Source organism: Mastigoproctus giganteus, chromosome 11 (genome assembly GCF_048544385.1).
Source record: "Mastigoproctus giganteus isolate SK-2022 chromosome 11, ASM4854438v1, whole genome shotgun sequence".
In the NCBI taxonomy this organism is placed as follows: domain Eukaryota; kingdom Metazoa; phylum Arthropoda; class Arachnida; order Uropygi; family Thelyphonidae; genus Mastigoproctus; species Mastigoproctus giganteus.
Window position 1 is genome coordinate 36,899,905 of NC_143585.1, and position 21,115 is coordinate 36,921,019.

At 35.0% G+C, this 21,115-nt stretch overlaps 1 protein-coding gene across 1 annotated transcript in view; it reads left to right on the forward strand.

Moving 5' to 3' along the window:
- The window catches only part of Srp72 (signal recognition particle 72), a 110,764-nt gene that overhangs the window by 22,936 nt on the left and 66,713 nt on the right, over positions 1-21,115 (forward strand). The window contains exons 4-7 of the mRNA XM_090384190.1: positions 4,284-4,349; positions 4,586-4,660; positions 9,573-9,690; positions 14,684-14,756. Coding sequence (XP_090240316.1) covers positions 4,284-4,349; positions 4,586-4,660; positions 9,573-9,690; positions 14,684-14,756 — 332 coding nt within the window. The remainder of the gene's footprint in view (positions 1-4,283; positions 4,350-4,585; positions 4,661-9,572; positions 9,691-14,683; positions 14,757-21,115) is intronic.

The following is a 21,115-nucleotide window of genomic DNA, read 5'->3' on the forward strand; positions in this document are numbered from 1 at the left end:
GGTTTTGTTGCTTAAAAAAAGCTATGTTGCTGCACCATCCTTTTCCGCTTTCTGTTGAAAGGCACAGCAAAACACATATCTCTGTTTTCCTGTAAACATCAAAACTTCCGAAGAATGCACTAGGATTTGTTTAAGGCATATTCATCTCGTGGCTACATCTCTAGATAACTTCATGGGCTTCTCTGTATAATGTTTGGGAATTTTAAACTTCTTCCCTTGTGGATATAGCCTTTGCTCTCAAACTGCTCATACCAATTGTAAATTGTTGTGGTAGGGTTTAAAAAAAAATCAGAGTTTACCTATTGTTTAGTATTTCAGAATTTATTGCCACCTGCACAATAAGTGTTTCTTGAATATCTGAAACAAGATAAATGACACATTTCAAAAATTGTAATTTTTTTCAGGAAGCACTTTGTCGGAATATGAATTCGTCTGCCATCCATATTTGAAACATAAATTGATTTCATGATTTGTTATTTGGTACTAAGTGAAGGTGGCATGTGTTTTTTTGCAAACAGATCAGCCACTTGTTCTCACATTAAGGGTATTGTTGCATCGTACATCTTCCTTTTGCACAATTCATAATGGCATGTTGGAATCAGATCTGCAACTCAGATCCAACTAGACTGTTTGCCCCCCACTTCTACTCATCATCATGAACATTTTCATTAGTGCCATGTCTGGGTGGATTGGAAGCTGGAATGGAATTCAGCAGTGTTTAGCAATAAGAGCTGTTTTGGCCTTGGCATAAGTGATAGAAAATGAAGGTCAGAAGATCCCCACGAGAGAAAAGCAGACTACATAAGGGAGAGACACGTTGCAAATTATCATTTTGGGAAATCAAGAAAAAGCTGAATATGTGATGTTCCACCATAATACTGCCCATTTAGGGCTGACATAGCTGAGTGGTCAGGAGCAAGAATGCAGTAGTACACATTCTTTGAATAGATCATGATTCAAATCCACATGACTGCTAAATGCAGTTAACAATTGTAGTCATGATTTATTGTAAACTCCTCTGACGTGATATGACATCCAACTATTCTTCGACAAGATGCATGCCAGAGTCAACACTTGTATTGAAGCACGTGGAGGTTGCATCTAATATTAATTTTCAACAGTGTAAACATTTCTCATTGATATCTTAAATAAACTTATTGTGAAAATTTAATCATTTATTCTTATAATATTCCTTAACATTATTACCAACTTTGGTAAAAATCAGATCACTCTTGAATGAGACTGTCTAAGGCAGATTATGAAGAGAATTTAGCAAAGAGGTCCGAGAAAGTTTATAAATGCTTTGGATATGTGAACAGTAAAAGAAAGGGAAAGGAATGAATATCAGTTCACCATTATATATACTGCTGCATTATAATATACTACATCATTATATATACCAATACTGCTACCTCCTGGGGGGGGACAGCAGTATAGGTATATATAATGATGACCCTAAGATGATTCTTTCTTTGTTCTTTACAGGTTCTTTGTATCTATATCCTTATATCATTTTTCATGGAGTCTTAGTTCAACTAATAATTATTTGATTAGTGAAAAAGCTCTGAAGGAGAAATTATCAGATTTAGAATTGAAGAAAGTACATGGAGCTGATACTGTCTTTCTGGTTATGCTGAAAGATGTAGCTATGGTGGTAATTAAACCCTTATCTATAATGATGAAGGCATCATTATAGATAAGGGTGAAATTCTAGAATATTGGAAATATGTAAATATCTCTCCCATATATATGAAGGGGAGATCTAAAGGTGATCGGGGAAACTAATTGCCCTGTAAGTCTGACTTTTGTGGCAGAAAAAAATTATGAATTATGATCAGTGATGCAGTGTATGGTCACCTCAGTAGCAATAATATAAGAATGTGGTAACATATCTTTGTTAATTGAAGATTTTGATGCTAAGGTATTATGAGGTAGTCACAAAGGAAATGGATACAAAGAATAACTTTGATATAAAGGCTGCTCACATGAATATAATACGCATAAGTTGTGGAAGGTAGATGGGCATTGGAGATAGGTTTTTACAGTGGGTAAAGAGATGATTAACTGGTAGAAGGCCAAGAATGGTTACAAATGGGCAATGTTACGTGCAATCCCTCAAGGTTCTGCTATAGGGACCCTTTGTTATTATTGTTGATTTTCATTAATGATATTGATGTTGGTATTACAAATTTAATGTCAAAATTTACTGATTAAGTTGAGCTGGGCTTTTAACAGCAGAAACCTGTGTTTATTGCTACAACAAGAGTTACATAAATTATATAGGTAGTCTAGGAAATGGCAATTAGATTTTAATGTGGTGAGTTCAAAGTTTTGCATCTGGGTCCTAGTGATCCCAGGTTAAATTATCAACTGGGGTTGGAGGTGGGGAACATACCAGTGTTAAAAATGAAAAGTATCTAGGGTTGTAATGGGGTTTAACACAAAGTTGTTTCAGTTTACTTGAATATCGATGCTGTGGAGGACAGCCGGAATGATTGTGGATGCAGGGAGTTATTCTTATGGGAAAGAACTAGTTATATAAGCTGTAAAGACATCTGTGCCAAGATTACAGTAATGATAAATCATTTATCATCAGTAGTGGTAAAAGCTTTGAGCAAACTTAATGATGGGGCCATATTTTATCCTTCTAGAATAATGCAAACAAGTGGTATATCTTCAAATTAAAGAAAAAAGATAACTGCAAACTGAATGTACAAAACTTGTTACCTTTATCCAAAGAGTAATCAGTTAGTGGAATAGTTTACTGCCTAGCCTGGTACAATTATAGAGCTTAAGTAGATTTGAAATGAGAGTGCATAAATATTTATACACTGAGTGATCACTGAATTATGACCACCTACCTAATACTTTGTAGGTCCTCCTTTTGCTCTCAGTACAGCAGCTATCCGACGTGGCATTGATTGAACAAGATATCGGAAGCATTCGGGAGGTATGGCCAACCAAGCTGTGTGTAATGTGGTCAGCAATGCAGGTATGGGGGTGATTGGTGTATCCAGACACCTGATATGCCTTTCCATAGTGTCCCACAAGTGCTCTATTGGATTGATATCAGGGGAGTTCAGAGGCCAATCGATGTGCTGGAAGTCAGAACTGTGTTCCTCAAACCATTCCTGCACAACAAGTGCCCAATGACTCGGTGCATTGTCATCTTGGAAGACACTATCAGCATTTGGGAAAAAGTGTAACATAGTGGGGTGTACACAGTCAGCAAGCAGTTGACGATAGCAGAGACCACTGATATGTTGTTCCACATGCACCAGGGGTCCAAGTTCCTGCCAGTGAAACATGCCCCACACCATACAACCAGTTCCACTGGCCTGCACTTTTGATACCATGCATGATGGATCAAGAGCCTCATGTTGTTGATGCCAAATCCGTACACGACCATCCATCCACGGTGTGGAGTAAATAACGTGACTCATCTGACCAGCACATCTTCCAGTCTTCTGACATTCAACTTGCATGCTCTTTGTACCATCGGAGTCTTTTACGCTGATGAATGTTGGTTAGGAGAGGATGCCATAGGGGTTGATTGCTGGTATAGCCCATACATGCAAGCGTGCAATGCATGGTCATGCCAGATATTGTTCCAGGTTGGCCCATGTTGTATTGGGTAATCAACTCTTCAACAGTGCTGCACCTGTTCACTTGTATGAGTCATCATACCTGGTGCTCACCTCTAATGTCAACCTTTTGCTGACCTTTGCAGTTTTGCCGTCGGGTCATTGTTTGACCATTTTGACCCCAGTCCTGGTACACTTTAACTACAGCGGCTCTCAAACACCCCACCAGTTCAGCCGTTTGGGAAATCAACGCACTATTTCGTCAAGCACCCACAATCTGTCCTTTATTAAAGTCTGATAAATCCTTCCTTTTACCCATCACGCTCGGAATTTTACTACCTGCTGAACCACTGATACCTTATTTATGGTCAGCTAACTCCGCACTATCGCATTCTCACCTGGTCAACGGGTCGCATTCAGGTTTCATAGGGGTGGTCATAATTGATTATACTGATCACTCAGTGTAAGTAGATAAAAATCTAAAGTGGAAAGTGGGTGTTTTTTGTTGTTCTTTGTACTGAAAATGTCATTAAAAATGCTATTATTAGTTGTATATTTGCCAATTGTGAATATTTTGAGGAATGCGACCTGTGCAAATTAGACATATGTAACTGTCATGACTGATGGTGAAAGCTGGAAATCAGAATTATTGATTTATTTCAGATTAGTATATATTAACAATGGCACTTTTCTTTTCAGCTTTACAGGCTAGAGAAGTACGAAGAGTGCTTTGATGCTTATAAAGAATTGATTAAAAATTCAGAGGTAATTATTTAAATGTTTATTTATACAGCATTATTAAATGTAATTAGTTTTTATAATTTTAATATTAACTAATGCTTTAACTAACATGAAACAATTCATAATGTGTGCTCTATCTGTAATCATTTAATGTGCTTTTGTTTTAATTAAAGTTTGGGGGAAGGGTTAAAACTGAAGAAAATTTGTTATATTGTATTTTTTAATTTTCTTTCTCTGTGTATATATATATACATATATAGGATGATTATGAAGAAGAAAGGGAAACAAATCTCTCTGCTGTACTTGCAAGTTTATGTACAGAGAAAGGCAAAGAGGTAAGTTATCTAATATATGATTTTGAAATTAATTCATCATTATTGTCCTATGATTATCCTTTTTAAATTACTTGATCTTCAGATTCTTCACGGTGTGTTTGGTGACCTTGTGGGTAGTGTTTATCTTGTTGTTCAAAACCATTCTTGTTGCAAATCTTGAGGATCTATAGCAATAGAATCTTGTAATACAGACCTTAACTTTGCAGTGGTGGTTTGATTGTCTAATATTTTTACTGTGTTATATTGGAATATTTTCTGTTATATTAAAATGTCTTCTGATGTAGTATAATGTGATGTAATTCTCTGATTATTAAAATTGCCTGTCTTGCCATGTGATATAGAACATATTTTTATTATACTATTTAACAATTACATAAGGAATTTTTAATTGGGTTTGAGGTAGTTTTGGTTCCAAATGTAACGAATAAGCCTTTTCTGTTGTTGGTAGATTTTTTCCTTTGAAGGTAAAGGTTTTCCTGATCATCTGTAGACCAGGTAACATTTACCTAGGTTCATCATATGGAGTCAAAGGGCAAATTATATTTCTTCCATAACAGTTCTTTCTCATGGGCTACTTTTTTTTTTTTTTTTTTCAACATTTCTGATTGAAATTTTTATCCAGCCAATTCTATTTGGGGATGGGGGGGGTTTGATGGTTTATTTCAATACTTTCTCTCTCTCTCTCTCTCTCTCTCTCTCTCTTTAGTTTAGTTCAGTTATTAACTTGGTATATATTTCACAATTAGGGTTGTCATGGCATAGGCCATAGCATTTCAACCTAGCCCTATAGCAGGATTTAGTAATTATTTAAATGCTCTTTTTTTTTTTTTTTTCCCCATTTCTTGAGACCTTGTGGTTCCTAATGATGTGGGTTCCTGACTGATAGACTCCTTCTTTATATGTAATTTTTATGAAGTTTATGGTTTGCTGAAATTTGGCTTTTTTACATGTTAAGTTTGGTTTTGTTTTAATCAGAATTTTTTAAGTGACTGGAAAGGGAGGGGGTGATTAATACCTCAAAAAGCTGCTGGAATCTTCTGTTAGTGGCTTTTCATTTTATTTTAATTTAATTTAGTTTATTACATTCTACAGTTTTATGCCCTCTGAAAGTACTGGTAGAAGAAGAAACAATTGAGCAATCATTTATGCACTTTCATCAGCATTTTCCAAAATAAACATGAGAATAAAATATGTACGTTAAGAATGCCATATTTTGTATAGGGACTGGATTTCATTCAACATTTGATTATTGAGAATTTCACAAAAGATATTTTTGTTTCCATTAAGATGAATTGATGAATAATATGTTGACATCCATTTTTGTACACCAGTATGTTTCAGTTTTCTGATAACAATTTTAATGTTAGTAATTGAACCGAATATGGTGCATAAGTATTGCTTCTGATGTTGGGCTATATAGGAAAATTGTGGGGTTCTGTGTCTCTGAAAATGAATTTTGAAGTTATTTGGATTGAAGCTGTAGAATTTCTCCTTTTTAATTTTTGTAGGAATCCTTTATTTGAAGTTTTTTTTTTTTTTTTAATGCATGTAAGTGGAGATTCTAGTTTAGATTCATAAATGAGTCTTTCGATAACTGTTAGAGCATTTCTTCATTGGTTTTGATTGTGATCTCAGAATTGCCATAAGGTTGATAGGCCCTGTTTCTTTAAATTATGATATTTTGCATATATTTTGCAATCATTTCCATTTTTGAGCATGTTAGCAGCTTCTGCTCTGAAGGATTCTTTTATTGTTCTGCTAAAAATGTTAGTCAGGTCATGTTAGTTAATACAATAGTAAAATTTCATTCGAGCTTATCCAAAATTTCCAGCAAACAGTAATTAATAAATTTCCACTTATTCTTGAAATGGCTAAAGCTAGAAGTGTGCACATATTCATTGTGACTGTATACATATTGATTAATGCCACCAACTTTTTGGCAGCTACAGTTCACAATGTGCATTTTTCATAGTAATGTATGAGCTAAAACCCTCAATGTTTTTACTTTTAACCACTTTGATAACCTTGGTATCATGGCAAGCCCAGAAATTTGAATAAATAACAAAAATTCATTACAGTTAATAATTGTTAATTTGAATAAATAATTTTATTTTATTTATTTATTTTTATTTTTATTTTTTGGCTGGTGCAGCAAGAGCATGAGGCTTTCTAATTGAATGACACTGACCTGGCTGGTAATGATAGCAAAATAATTGTTGTTACCATTGACTTAAATCAGATTGTTCACTTACATCTGAATTGGAGAGGTGCCAGCATATTACCAATGTATAAAGGTTGAATCCTTGAATTTTGCCTTGTCATTTGAAGTTTCATGTTTTCACTGGTATATACTTCCAAAATAAGCACATTTCATCTGCATAGTAGATTTGATACTGGTTTTAATCCTCCATCTGAAATTAGCCGCCTCCGTAGCCAGGTGGGAAGGAGCAGCAGTGCGTAGCACACGCTTCTTGATTAGACCGGGGTTCGAGCCCGTCACCACCAAATACGGAGGATGCGGAAAGGTCAGGGAATGACCACCGCATATCCCGGAGCAATATGGCCTTAGTTGCTAATGCTCCTAAAAAAAAAAAAAACCAAATAACAAATAACCATCTGAAATTAATTTTGCAAATCCATCTAAATATGCCTCTGCAGCTTCATGGTCAGCAGACGCCTTCTCTGTGCACACTTTGAACCAGTTTGTTTGTTTGTTATTTAGTTTTTAGGAGCATTAGCAACTAAGGCCATATTGCTCCGGGATATGCGGTGGTCATTCCCTGACCTTTCCGCATCCTCCGTATTTGGTGGTGACGGGCTCGAACCCCGGTCTAATCAAGAAGCGTGTGCTACGCACTGCTGCTCCTTCCCACCTGGCTACCGAGGCGCCTCTTTGAACCAGTGAAGACCATGATGTTTTGAATCTGTTAAACCAGCCAGAAGAATATTCACATGGGGTGTCAGGCCTAATTATTTGTTAAATTACTTTGGACCATGTTGATATAACAATAAGTGGAAATTTTTTTGTTCCATTGCTGCTTAGTCCATCCAATTTGTCACATCAGCAGTCTTTGCATGAGTAAAGTTTTCCATTTGTCCTTTAGTTTAGATACATTTCAGTAAAATCTAATCATCTGCTCATTCAGTTTCTTAAGATGTACTTGTAGATGTACTTACCCCAAACTCTTCACTTAATCTTTAACAGAAGCAGCTTTTAATAATTTCACAAGAAACTCCACTTTTTTTTCATACCCAGTGCAAAATGCTTTCTTTGGGAACTCTCACTAGCCAGTGGTTTTTTAGACACGTGTGATAAAAAATTTGGGAGACAAGAGTCTCTACTCTCTGTCTCATAGACATTCTATTTCTGCTGCATGCCTTTTCTATAGATACTTCAGTGGGCACTGTTCTTCTGAATTGGCTTCTATAATTCTCATTATCTCTTCCAAAGCAGTCTGAACATATGCTGCAACCAGTCAACATCCTTTTACTGTCCAACTTCATACTCACTGGACCAACTTTTCTTCTTCCTCATTTATTCATTCAATTTCTGTTTTCTGTAACAACCTTCCTTCATATGTATTTCCTGAAAATTACAGTCCACAGAAGTTCAAGTCTAATGTCAACAAATATCTTCTTTCATCCTCATCTTCAACCCATTCACAGTACTAAGTACTATAGGTTCTAATACTGCTCGTGTTTGGGGTTTTCATAAAAAAAAAAAAAAAAAAAAAGTAATAGTGGTAACTTTGAACTGATAATATGTATGCAAAGAAAGCAATCAGCCATAAAACTATTAACCATGCATTTGTTTCTATCCAAAAAATATGTCCAGCCATCATACTACTGATTATATGCTGCTTACATAAATTGCACAATTTCAAAAATAGTTTCAAAAATAGCCAGATTTCTGCATGCCGGATAAAAGGCCCATTATCTGTATTAGCATATAATGTCATTTCGTGTGGTGTGAAATTCCGAAGAATCATTCTTTCATTGTCCGGGAACACTGATGCTATGGCCCTTTCAACCATTGCACATGCTGGAAAAAACAGGCAGACAAATCAGCACAAAATATCTGTACCATTTCAGTTCAGTTTACAGTATTGCCACCAAAGGAAATTGAAATCTATATAACATGCAAAAAGTTACAGCCTGGGAACCTTGCTTTTTGATCACTCTTTCCCCCTCCTACAATGCCATGTTTTAGAACCTATTTTAGTTCCTTCCAAAGATTTTATTTCCTTGTGCTAGGACAGATGCCAGCCTTTGTTCTCTCCAAATTTAGTTATGGGTTGTAATGTAGCTCCAGTATGATTTATGTATATTGTAAGTTTAGATATAATTGTAATGTTAATTATTTTGTGGAACTGAGAGGGGAGAAATCAAAGTAGGTTCTGTTAACTTCCATATTTAATAAAAATTTTCAGCACAGGATGCAGTGAAATATAATTTCTATATAAAAAAACAAATTACCTTGATACTTTTGACTTGATTAATGATTAACAGCACAGATGCTGCATGTCATCATATAGTTGACCTTCCTGTCTTTAGGCAAATGCATAAAAAAATTTAGAGAAACTCCAGCACATTTGTGTTATTTTTAATTGAGTATAGTTCAGAGGCCTTCTTAATAATATTACATTAGAAATGTCTTGCTCCCATTCTTTTAGCTAATGCCAGGATACCATAAGGCTCTCTTCTTTCATATGTTTTCTTTTTCTTGATCTCCCTGCAAATTAAAAATTGAGTTGAAATCTACAAGGATGCACACTTAAAATATACTTGACTTTCACACTTATCAAAGTGTGTGTTTGTTTGTGCATACATATGAATATGTATACTGTATTTTCATTTTAGTATATTTAAAATTGCATATATTGAGCCATAGTAATCTCTGATGCTTTTGCAGATTAAAAATGCTCCTCAGCTTCGTGAGCATACATATGAGCTGTGTTATAATAGTGCCTGTATTCTTCTTGGTCAAGGACGCTATTCTGAAGCAATTACAAAACTAAAGGCCACTGAAGGTAAGCAGTTTTATATTCTTTGAATTAAATGTATGTGAAAAACACTGGTCACTTAGGAAAATATAATGTCTAAAAATAATTTCTAGATAGTAAATTTACAACTAGAAATTATTCTTTACAGAAATACTGAACAACAAATTAAAATCAGCAATTAGCAATGATTCTTAACCATTAAAACAATAATAATTAACCATTGATCTTTTAATGGTTAAGAGTCATTGCTAATTTCTTGGGAGTTTAAATCATTCAAGCTGTCAAACAATTGCACAGTATGCACTTCACAGTATATAATGTACAATTTATGTTGTTCAATTTCTAATTTGGCTTTGCTTGCCTGGCTGTGGATAGAAACCCTTGAAAAATCTTTGAACTCTAAAATCCACTGATTAATTATTGGAATGCACTAACTAATGTGCATATTAATTTGTGAACTATAATATTCTCTGCTCGGCTGAATAGTCTGCACTATGATTTTGAAATGTTAAACCATACAGAATAATAGACCTGAAAAACTACCAGAGAATGTTGTTACCTGCATACACGTGACCTTCATCTTAATCAATCATAGGGGCCGCCTCCGTAGCCAGGTGGGAAGGAGCAGCAGTGCATAGCACATGCTTCTTGATTAGACCGGGGTTCGAGTCCGTCACCACCAAATACGGAGAGGTCATGGAATGACTACCGCATATCCCGGAGCAATATGGCCTTAGTTGCTAATGCTCCTAAAAACCAAATAACAACAACAACAACCAATCATATTTCAGATCTGTACATATAACTAGCACTTCTGTCCTCCAGCCATCTCAGTTCCACACAACAGAGGCACAATGTAACCAGAAGGAACTAAACAAGTACATAACACTTTCTGGAATCCCACACTTTAACCATCAACAAAGAGCCAAGTCTAGTTCAGAATATATAGGCGGATCTCCAAAATTAACCCTAAATTGTTTTATTGTAATCCCTTAGTTTTGTTGTATAAATGGCAGGCAACTGAATTCAAAAGTCTTCTCTTTGATTTAACTATAAACCCTCATAGAAGCAATTATTGTTTTATTGTATTTCATTAAATCCTTCCTTATCACACAGTGTATTCTATTGTGCCCTTTGACACCTGCACCAGAAGAGGTTAATGTTTTTACTTTTATTTTTGTTTTTTTACTACTAATAATAATTATTCACATGAAAAGAAAGAGAAAAATATAAAAATGATACAAACCTGTGTTCCTGACTCCAGCCATCCTGATATAGAATTAGGAGTATTCTACCACATTCTCCAAATGAAAATTGATAGCATGCATCATAAAAATGTATTAATAATCATGGGAGGTTTTAAAGTAAACATTGGACAGTACACTGGAGAAATGCATGGTTTCATGGGTAAATTTGATATAGGGGAAAGAATATGAGGAATGCTTCTGCAGAGAAAATAATAGTTTCTGATATACAATTTTTCTGTAGAGCACAGTACAAGTGCACTTGGGCTTCACCACACAGAGAAACAAAAAATTGCATGGATTACATACTTATAAAGAAATGATGGAAAACTTCGGTGGGTAATATCAAAACCTTAAGAAGCTTTGATTTTGACAGTGACCATGAATGACTTTATGCCAAAATCAAGACAAGATTCAAAGTTGTCAAGAAAATAACCCCATCCAAACTCCCTTTCAAATCTTCATAACAAAACTGTTATACAGCAATACCAAGGTGAAATCAAAACAAAAATGATAGACCTAAATACTGATAACCTGGAAGAACTATAAGAAAGGGAAAAGAATATTTGTTGCTGTGTCAGTTATTATTAACCGACACAGCAGCAAATATTTTGGACAGGCTACAAAAACCAAATAATTGGATCATCCAATAAATTTAACAAAATGCAAATAAAAGAAATAATAAAAATCCATTCTAAACATAGAAAATGTAGCAGAAAATAGAACTAATTACAAAAATCTGAAACATGAAAAGACTAGATGAGTAAGAAAGCTAAAGCAGATTGGCTAGAGAGCAAAACAAATCAGTGTTAGAGAGCCCACAAATATCATCTAAATTCCAAAACCATATTCTAGACCAGGGGTGGGCAACTTTTTTCGTCAGCGGGCCGAATGAAATTTTCATATCATGATGCGGGCCGAATGAAATTTTCGCATCATGATGCGGGCCGGAATAGATTGAACGATTTAATAAAAAAAATCAGAACCTAAAAAATGTTATATTACTTGAATTACCAAATTATTAATGTATTTTTAAAAAAAGTAAATACAATATTTAAATTTGTCAGAGCTCTATCTGTTTTGACAAAATTTTCAAAGTATTTTGTTGCTTACGCAAACCACATTTTAAATTTTCTGCTTCAATTTTCATTTGTTCCGGTGAAAATAGCTTATATTTTACAAAATGTTTTTTTTGAAAAATGCCTTTTTAGATTATATTCTTTAAAAACGGAAATAGTTTCGTTACAAACCAAACAAACAGCTTTATCGTCTATATTTGCAATTAAATATCTGAATGTCCAATTATCATTGAAAATGCGGCATTCGGCATCAATTTTTATTTTTTTTTTAATTGGCTCATTTTATGGGCTATAAATTATATTAAATTAAAAATTGTAATAATTAGAAAAGGCATAAAACATAAAATATCTCGCACCAATATTATTTTTTTCAATTAGATAGTATGAATCAGAGCTGTAATACTCAATATGTTCTACGTTGATAATAATATTAGTAAATTAATAAGAGGAGTTTACCTCAATATAGTACGTGGAACACTTCCGTATGATACCCTCCAGAAATTAAAACGGAAAAAACGAAAAAATCGACAACTTACCGGTCCATTAAAGTAAAATATAAATAATTAAAGTAAAATATAAATAATTAAATAATCAATTTAACACAATTCAAAACAATTAAAATTAACGCAATTAAAAGAATAACGAAAATATTCAAAACGAGGAAGGAAGATCGTTTTGAATATTTTCGTTATTCTTTTAATTGCGTTAATTTTAATTTTAATTGTTTTGAATTGTGTTAAATTGATTATTTAATTATTTATATTTTACTTTAATTATTTATATTTTACTTTAATGGACCGGTAAGTTGTCGATTTTTTCGTTTTTTCCGTTTTAATTTCTGGAGGGTATCATACGGAAGTGTTCCACGTACTATATTGAGGTAAACTCCTCTTATTAATTTACTAATATTTTTTTCAATAGAAGTCAAACCCAAAGGAACTTTGTTCGATCGATGCTACAATAATAATTAGGAAATAACTCTTTGACGCTGCGTAGAATCACTTGGTTACTGTTGTACTGGCCGCGATTCCCGATTGAACCGAATTAAGCCGAACGTTTACAGCGAGTGTAGTCAGGTATGGATTTTCTATGTTTATGCATTTACCGAGGGGGCCGGATTCAACATTGTCGCGGGCCGGATGTTGCCCACCCCTGTTCTAGACAATCAAAAAAAGATAGCACAAAACTTTATTCTAGCTCCAGTGACATTATTGGATAAAGAGGGAAAAGAAACTGGAAACCTAGAAACTATGAAGAAGGTACAGATGGAACACTTCACAGGAGTCTTCAGAGAAGAAAATCAAAGAAATAATACTATGAAAGTACAAAATTCCAACCTATAGCACATAAATACTAAAATAAGAAGTTGAATATGTTATTAAACAAATATATCCAAATAAATCATCAGCACAGTCTCTACGATAAGATTCTTGTTACCAGAATGATACCAGAAGACGAGAACAGGTACAGGAACCTATATACAAAAAAGAACAAGGAATGCTGAAATTGCAGACCAATAAAAACACCCGTTTTTGCTATGCATACAAAATATTCATGAAAAGCTACTTCAAAACAAAATTTAGAAATCATATGTGATTAAAATATAGAATGCATCACTCTATATTAGATCATATTTTCACATTACAAGAACTTGCCCAACTACAGTGGACAAAAAACAAAATCCATACTGTTGTTTTGTTGCCTTTCAACAACCACTTGACTCAGTCAACAGAGACAATTTTATGAAAATACTGACTTGCAAAAATATAGACACTTAAATAATAACCTTCCTAAGTAGTATATCACGATACCAAAAAAGTAATGCAAAAAAGCAAATTTTACAAATAGCATAAAAGAAGAAAATAAGAAGCTGTGCTACAATGTACTGGTTCATTATATCCCTTCAGTATTTACCTTGACAGAATGGTTAAAGGCAGCAATAGCGGAGCAATATGGCCTTAGTTGCTAATGCTCCTAAAAACCAAATAACAATAACAATAGCAGCAATAGATCTAAAGAGGAAGAAATCAAATTGAGTGTTTATATTATAAACCATATAATATAATCTTGTGATATCAACATAATAACAAACAGCAAAAACAACATAATAAACCTCACAAATAAACTACTGTATACAGAAATAGTAAAGAATACAAAATGATGATAAGCATAGCTTGAAAAAAAAGGCAAAAAAAATAAATTTTTTTATGAAGTGAAGGCAACTAATGAAGTATAGATTGAACCAGCATCATGAGATGCCAAATATAAGGATTGTAGGAGTACATTGACAGTAGTACATTGATTGTAGGAGTACAGGTAGATTTATCTATGGTTTCACCATAGATAAATCTACCTTTTTCATTTGTTTAACCAAGTTTTTTGTGATATTATTATATAAAATATTAAAATCAAATTATTAAACTTTTTAAATCATTTCCTTTATGTTACCATTATTATGAAATGCCTTTTACGACACCAGTTTGTAGGTGATGGTATTTGTTCACGTTAAAGCACATTGAACGTTACACTAAGGAACTTTGAAATATTAGATCAAAATATTAAAAGCATTCATTACCAGGGAATCTTTTGGCTATTAATGTTATTTGTACAGTTATAAAAATTATAAATTAAATATTTAAAATTATTTCAGGTATAATTATGGCATGCATAAAAAATGAACTTGAATATTCTTTATAGAATTATGTAGAAAAACTCTGGAAGAGGATGATGTTCCAGAAGAGGAAATTGAAGCTGAAGCTGGTGTAATTAGGTAAGACAAAGAAAAGATGAAGCTTCTGGTCTTGTATTTTTAGTTTTAGAAATCATGAAAGAATAGGAAATACTAGTAATATTGGCATGCATATTACTATCCAAGAAAGGTTGGCTAGCATTATGTATAACATGTAATAAAAGGTTTTGTAATTTAAATATACATGTGTGTATATATATTATATACCCTTCGTATTTTCAAAAATCAATGTGAAACTGTTTTGTGACATAGTTTTAAGCTTGGGTGGTGGGCATAACACTTAAAGCTACCTACATAACCACAAGATGGCTATAATGTACGAGGTGTGTGTAAAAAGTAATGAGACTGAACACGTGGCTCAAAAACTGGCAACACTGTAGCCACGCCTCTGACACCAACCAAGATGTACATTCTTACTTAATGTTCAGCGCAAGTTTCAACTCGATAGCGTTAACACGTCTGACTTGACAGCAAGTTGTGTAAATGTGTGTAGTAATGACGTGTTACGAAAATTGAAAAACGAAATCTCAAGCAGTGCTGCGCGATCAAATTTTGCATCAAGCTTTTTTAACAAAAATGCAATGGAAACTTACAAAAAATTAAAACGGGCTTATGGAGAGCATGCTCTATCGAGAGCACAGGTTTTTAAGTGGCATAAAGCATTTTTGGATGGCCGTGAGAGTGTGGAAGACCTTGCACATCAAAAACAGATGAAAATGTGACCAGAGTGAGGGCTCTTGTGAGGTCTGATTGACGTTTGACAGTCAGAATGATTGGTAGTGAGTTGAAATTGAATCACCAAACCATTTACGACATTTTGACCAAGGAATTGGGCATGCGGAAAATTTGTGCAAATCTGATTCCACAAAACCTCACCAACGAACAAAAGGAAAACCAAAGGAATGTGCGCTGAACCTTCTTGAACACATCGAAAATGAAAAAATTTTCAAACATGTCATAAGAGGTGATGAAGCGTGGATTTTTCGAGTACGATCCCAAAACCAAACAACAAAGTTCGGAGTGGTACAAGAGCACTCACTGCACCCGAAAATAGCAAGAATGAACAAATCAAAAATCAAATCCATGCTAATTTGTTTTTTCGCCAGTCAAGGTGTTGTTCGTAAGGAATTCATGCCTCAAGAACAAACAGTTAATCAACAGTACTATTGAGAGGTCTTTGAATGACTCAGAAAAAGGGTTAATCATGTCCGGTTGGAGCTTGCGCACCCTTGGATGCTGCATCACGACAATGCTCCCTGTTACACTGCCATTTCCATGACCGAATTTTTGACCAAAAACGGTATTCCAGTGGTTCTGCAGCCCCCATACTTGCCTGATCTGAGTCTGTGTGACTTCTTCCTTTTCCCCAAGCTCAAATTCCACCTCAAAGGTTGTCATTTTGGAACTGTGGACAACATCCAAAAGGTCATGACAGACCAGCTGAAGGCACTTTCAGTTGAAAACTTCCAGCACTGCTACCTGGAGTGGGAGCAATGTCTCCGGCGGTGTATGGCTTCCCAAGGAAACTATTTTGAAGGGGATAATGTTGATTTGTAGTTCAGTTGTTAATAAAAAATTTTATAGCACCAGTCTCATTACTTTTTAGACACACCTCATATATATATATATATATATATATATATATATATATATATATACAGCAATACCGTTGCTGTTGATAGCACTGATAATTGGTACCGAAACTGTTCCATGTGAAACTGTTCTGATTGTGGTATAATTATAATGGGTTTTAATTGAATGCGTACCAGAGAAACAGTCAATAAACAAATTATAATAAATCTATAAACAATTTGCGCTTGATAGCCAATTAAAAGGATTTGAAATAAAAAATATTGCAAAAATTTTATTAATGAAAAGGTAACATCATGAGAGATGAGAAAACAACTTTATTGTTTATTTAGGTATTTCAATAATAAAGTCTGGTGAGGTCGTCTCTTCTTTTTCTGGAGTATAAGTCTTTGTAGCATCGAATCCCATCTTGTAAAATTGCCATATCTTGATGCTACATTCAACATCCGGATCTCCATTCATAATCCCCTTGCAGGCCATGTCAACTCCCAAAAAAACTTTATCCAATTCTTCTGTTAAATTCTTTGGTGCCACGTCAGTGTTATCCAGTTCAGAATTGTTTTCCTCTTCTTCATATGTGGTTTGCTCATCAATTTCGAGGAGAGTTGCATCATCTAAGTCATTTGCATGTGACTCCAAAGTTTCAAATCCCAAGTCTTTTCCAATCTTCACAATGTCTTCGGTAATTGTCTGAATTTGAGATTCAAAACCAGTGAAATCATATGCCAAATGGGGCAAAACATGCTGCCAAACAGAAAACATGTTGTTAGCAGTGATTTCTAGCCAAGATGCAAATATATTTGAAATCGTATTTAAAGGAGTAAAAAAATAAATTGTGAAATGAAAAGTTTGAAAAGCTATCACATCATCTCTCCAGGATGGAATTAAGAATACTGAACACTGTTGCACGTTGCTGTTGGCACATGTGCATGTGAGACAATAGAGTTGGCACTGCAACATATATGTATACATAACTAGGCTACGACAACACAGCATATATGTACACGTACCTAGGCTACGACAACACTGCATATGTGTAGAGTATGTGGCTAGGCTATTGAATGAGTTTTAATATACAGTAAATTTTCGACTTAAACTTAATTGAAAACCATGTTATAGTGAAACCCGTGCTAAGCAAGATATTGCTGTATATAATATATATATATATATATATATATATACAGTGGATTCCGGTTATTTGGGCCACCAGTTAATGGGGGCAGCCGTTTATTTGGGACAAATCTTAAAAAACAGAACCCAATCGAGAAAATAGCCAGAGTTTACTTCTCTTAATTGGACAACATGCTGTTTAATCGGGGCAGGAGACCACAGCACTCGAGATTACCCTACGATTGTGTCTGACCTTACAACGTGGTTCGGTCAGATTTCTGGAGGTCACAACCATAAAACAATGAAAACAATTAGCAGTCACCTGTTTGTTGGGCTTTTCTGTTAGCGCAGCCTATCGTAAATGGATAGTAAACTTGATCTTATTCAATTTGCGATAATACCGACAGCTGGAATTCTGTGGGTTATTATGGTGAAATGTGTTTACACTTCCATTGAATCACATAAAAAAATTAATTTTCAGAATCTTTTCATTCCTATTTTTAAAGCTTCATAACTTGTTACTCTGTTCTCACTTGTGTGTATCGTGTTACTTGCAATTTGTGTGTGCCTGTTCTTTGTTATTGATTGCTTATCTTTTTACTGTTTTAAATTTTAACCCCCACCCACAAATGTCAGTGAACAGAAATGTCAACTAGTTAGTATGTACATATTACAGTATGTATTAATCATTCCGATTATCATGTATATTCTTCCGATTTTCACGTATCATTTAATTTTTTAATTGGTAAGGTAATAAAGGGTAAATTTGTGCTTAATATTTCTTTATTTTTATAGCCTCTGGATAATATTCCTCCTATTTTGGCTAATTAGAATCGCTGTTTGATAGAATTAAAATTCAATTCACAAACGTGATCACAATCACCGGCGCTTACTACACATCATATAGTGAACGGTACTTTACTATGGTGATGCCATCGTAACATGATTTGATTGTACAGTGAACAAATTGTAAAGTGAGGGGCCATTGTATTTTTAACCTTTTTTATGTGAAATTCGGATAATTGGGGCAGCCGCTTAATCGGGCCAAAATGCACTAGTCCCAATGTGTCCCAAATAACCGGAATCAACTGTATTATATATGTATAAAAATTCTTTATTGCTATAATTTTATAGGAATATGAGTTGGACTAGCAAGTTAATCATCACCATCATCCAAATTAATTAATACTACCTACTCGGTGTATATGTCACTGATTTTAGGTCCTTCCTTCTATGTTTTGGGCATCCAAATTTTTTTTTTTGTTTTGGCTAGAGGTCAAAACAGATAAAATTCTGAAGATTGCATGCTATAAGAAATAAGAACAATTTTTCTTACTACTGATTGTGTTTTTCAAAATAAGCTTTCATTTTTTTGATAAATATTTATATTGGTAGTTTAGTTTTTTACTCTTGATAATTAAATATGAAAAGCCAGCACTATTATTCATGCACTAATAACATTTCTTATTGCATGGTTGTAATAATATTGTTAAATACTAGAACATGCATAACACCATAAGAAACCAGTGCATAAAAAAAAAATTTGAACAGTAGTAACATACGAGGGGTGATCATTTAATTTGTGGACTGGTGCAAGATTTTATGTTTACTGCACGAACTTTCTATAACTGCTGCTAGAGGGACTCTTCCTGATTGTTACTGAGCAGACTCAGTGTGCTCAGTAGCATGAAGAGAATTTTTTTTAGCCACATGTCACAACGATAGTTTTGAAGGAAGTATCATGTCGAGCATACAGATTGAACGGCAGTATGTGATTCGTTGTTGTGTCAGATGGGGCTTAAATGCATCAGAAATAGTTAAGAGATGAATGAAGCGTATGGTAATGAGTGTCTTGGTAGAATGCACATGTTCCGGTGTCATTTGTCAAGCTCTTCTCATACTCAGCCTCCTAGGCTTTCGCCCATATGCTGATTTGTAAATGTTGCAACTCAAATAAATCCTTTCTAGGTCAATTATAGCATGACCTTTAGCTTTGCCGGGGGACAGCGTCTCCATCCCCGCACGAGTTACCGTCCCCACCACGAGGAGGCGAAAATAATATAAATTTTCATTGACTTACTTTTTACATAAAGCGACCCCACATCGTGAATAAAGAAGCTCCACCATTATTATAACATTGTATACTTTTTAATTAACTACATCCAACAACTAGGCACCGATCCAGTCTCCCTCGACCCCAAACCCTGACACTGGTTTGTAGCTGATAGCTCTCCGGCATCTGCCAGGAGCAGCCAACTTCATCTTGCTTGCTGAAGGAGGAGTCCTGCTCCCAACAGATCCACACTTAATCAAGTTCACTTCGTCTTTTAAACGTATCTACCGCTTGGAATAATCAGGACAAATCTTGTCATTTGCCTCATGGGCAGAAGGAGACTTCCTCCTCCAGCATTTAACACACTTCGATGTATCTGCGTGTTTAGTGCAGGTTTTGTATGTATGGCCCCTCCCAGCGCAGTGACCGCAGAACTCATCCGCATTACAATACCGGGCCACATGGCCATATGCCATACACTTATAACATGGGTCAGGGTCCACGGATCCCAGACCCGGTGCAAACTCCAGTTCACAAAAATTCGTAAGCTTTTCAATAGAAACCTCCTAATACGTGGGGAAACCTCCACAATGTAATTATAACCTGGAGAGTTCATTGCCTTATTTCTAGTCAGTACCCTAACTTCTCAGAGAACTTGGTATTTATGGATATCACTACCACCAAATTCCTCTCTCAAAGTTCATTCTTCAACTGCTCTTGAGTTACTTGGGAATCCACATCAAAAATAACAAGTTGAGGACTCCTCCGATATGTGATTCATCGAAGAGAGTTTTTTTAGCCAAGTGTCACTGATGATAGTTTTGAAGGAAGTTTGATGTCGTACATACAGATTGAATGGCAATATGTGATTCGTTGTTGTGTCAGATGGGGCTTAAATGCATCAGAAACAGTTAGAGATGAATGAAGCATATGGTAATGAGTGTCTTGGTAGAATGGACATATTCTGGTGTGATAGAACTTTCCGGTGTGAAGTGGTTCCTCTATCAAGACAATGCCAGGCCCCATATGGCTAATATTGCGCAGGCAGTGATCACTGCCATAGGTGCCGAGGTTCTGCCACATCCCCCTTATTCACCAGACTTAGCTCCTTGTGATTTCTTCCTGTTTCCACGTATGAAGAAAGCTCTGAAAGGCAAGTGTTTCACATCTGACACAATGATGCTCGCAGAGCTACAATGGAAGCACTTCTTCGAAAAATGGCTTGCAATAAGCATTTAATCCACAGATATGGTGGTGGCGGAAGTGTGTAAAGTTCAAGGGAGGGTATAGAAGGAGAAATCCACAGAAGATTCAGGTGATGACAATTAAGATAAGACCTTGCACCGGTCCACAAATTAAATGGCCACCCCTCGTATTTTCAAAAATCAATGTGAAACTATGTTTTGTGACAGTTTTAAGCTTGGGTGGTGGGCATAACACTTAGAGCTGCCTATATAGCCACAAGATGCAAAATGAAGAACTGGGCAGGCTGAACACCCCTTTTCTATTCTGTTTCTTCTAATAATAAATGCCTAATTGCATTATATATGTCTTGCTATCATGGAACAGCTTTCTTCCCTCCAATAACAGCAACAGGTATAGGCCTAAAATTACTAATATATCATTT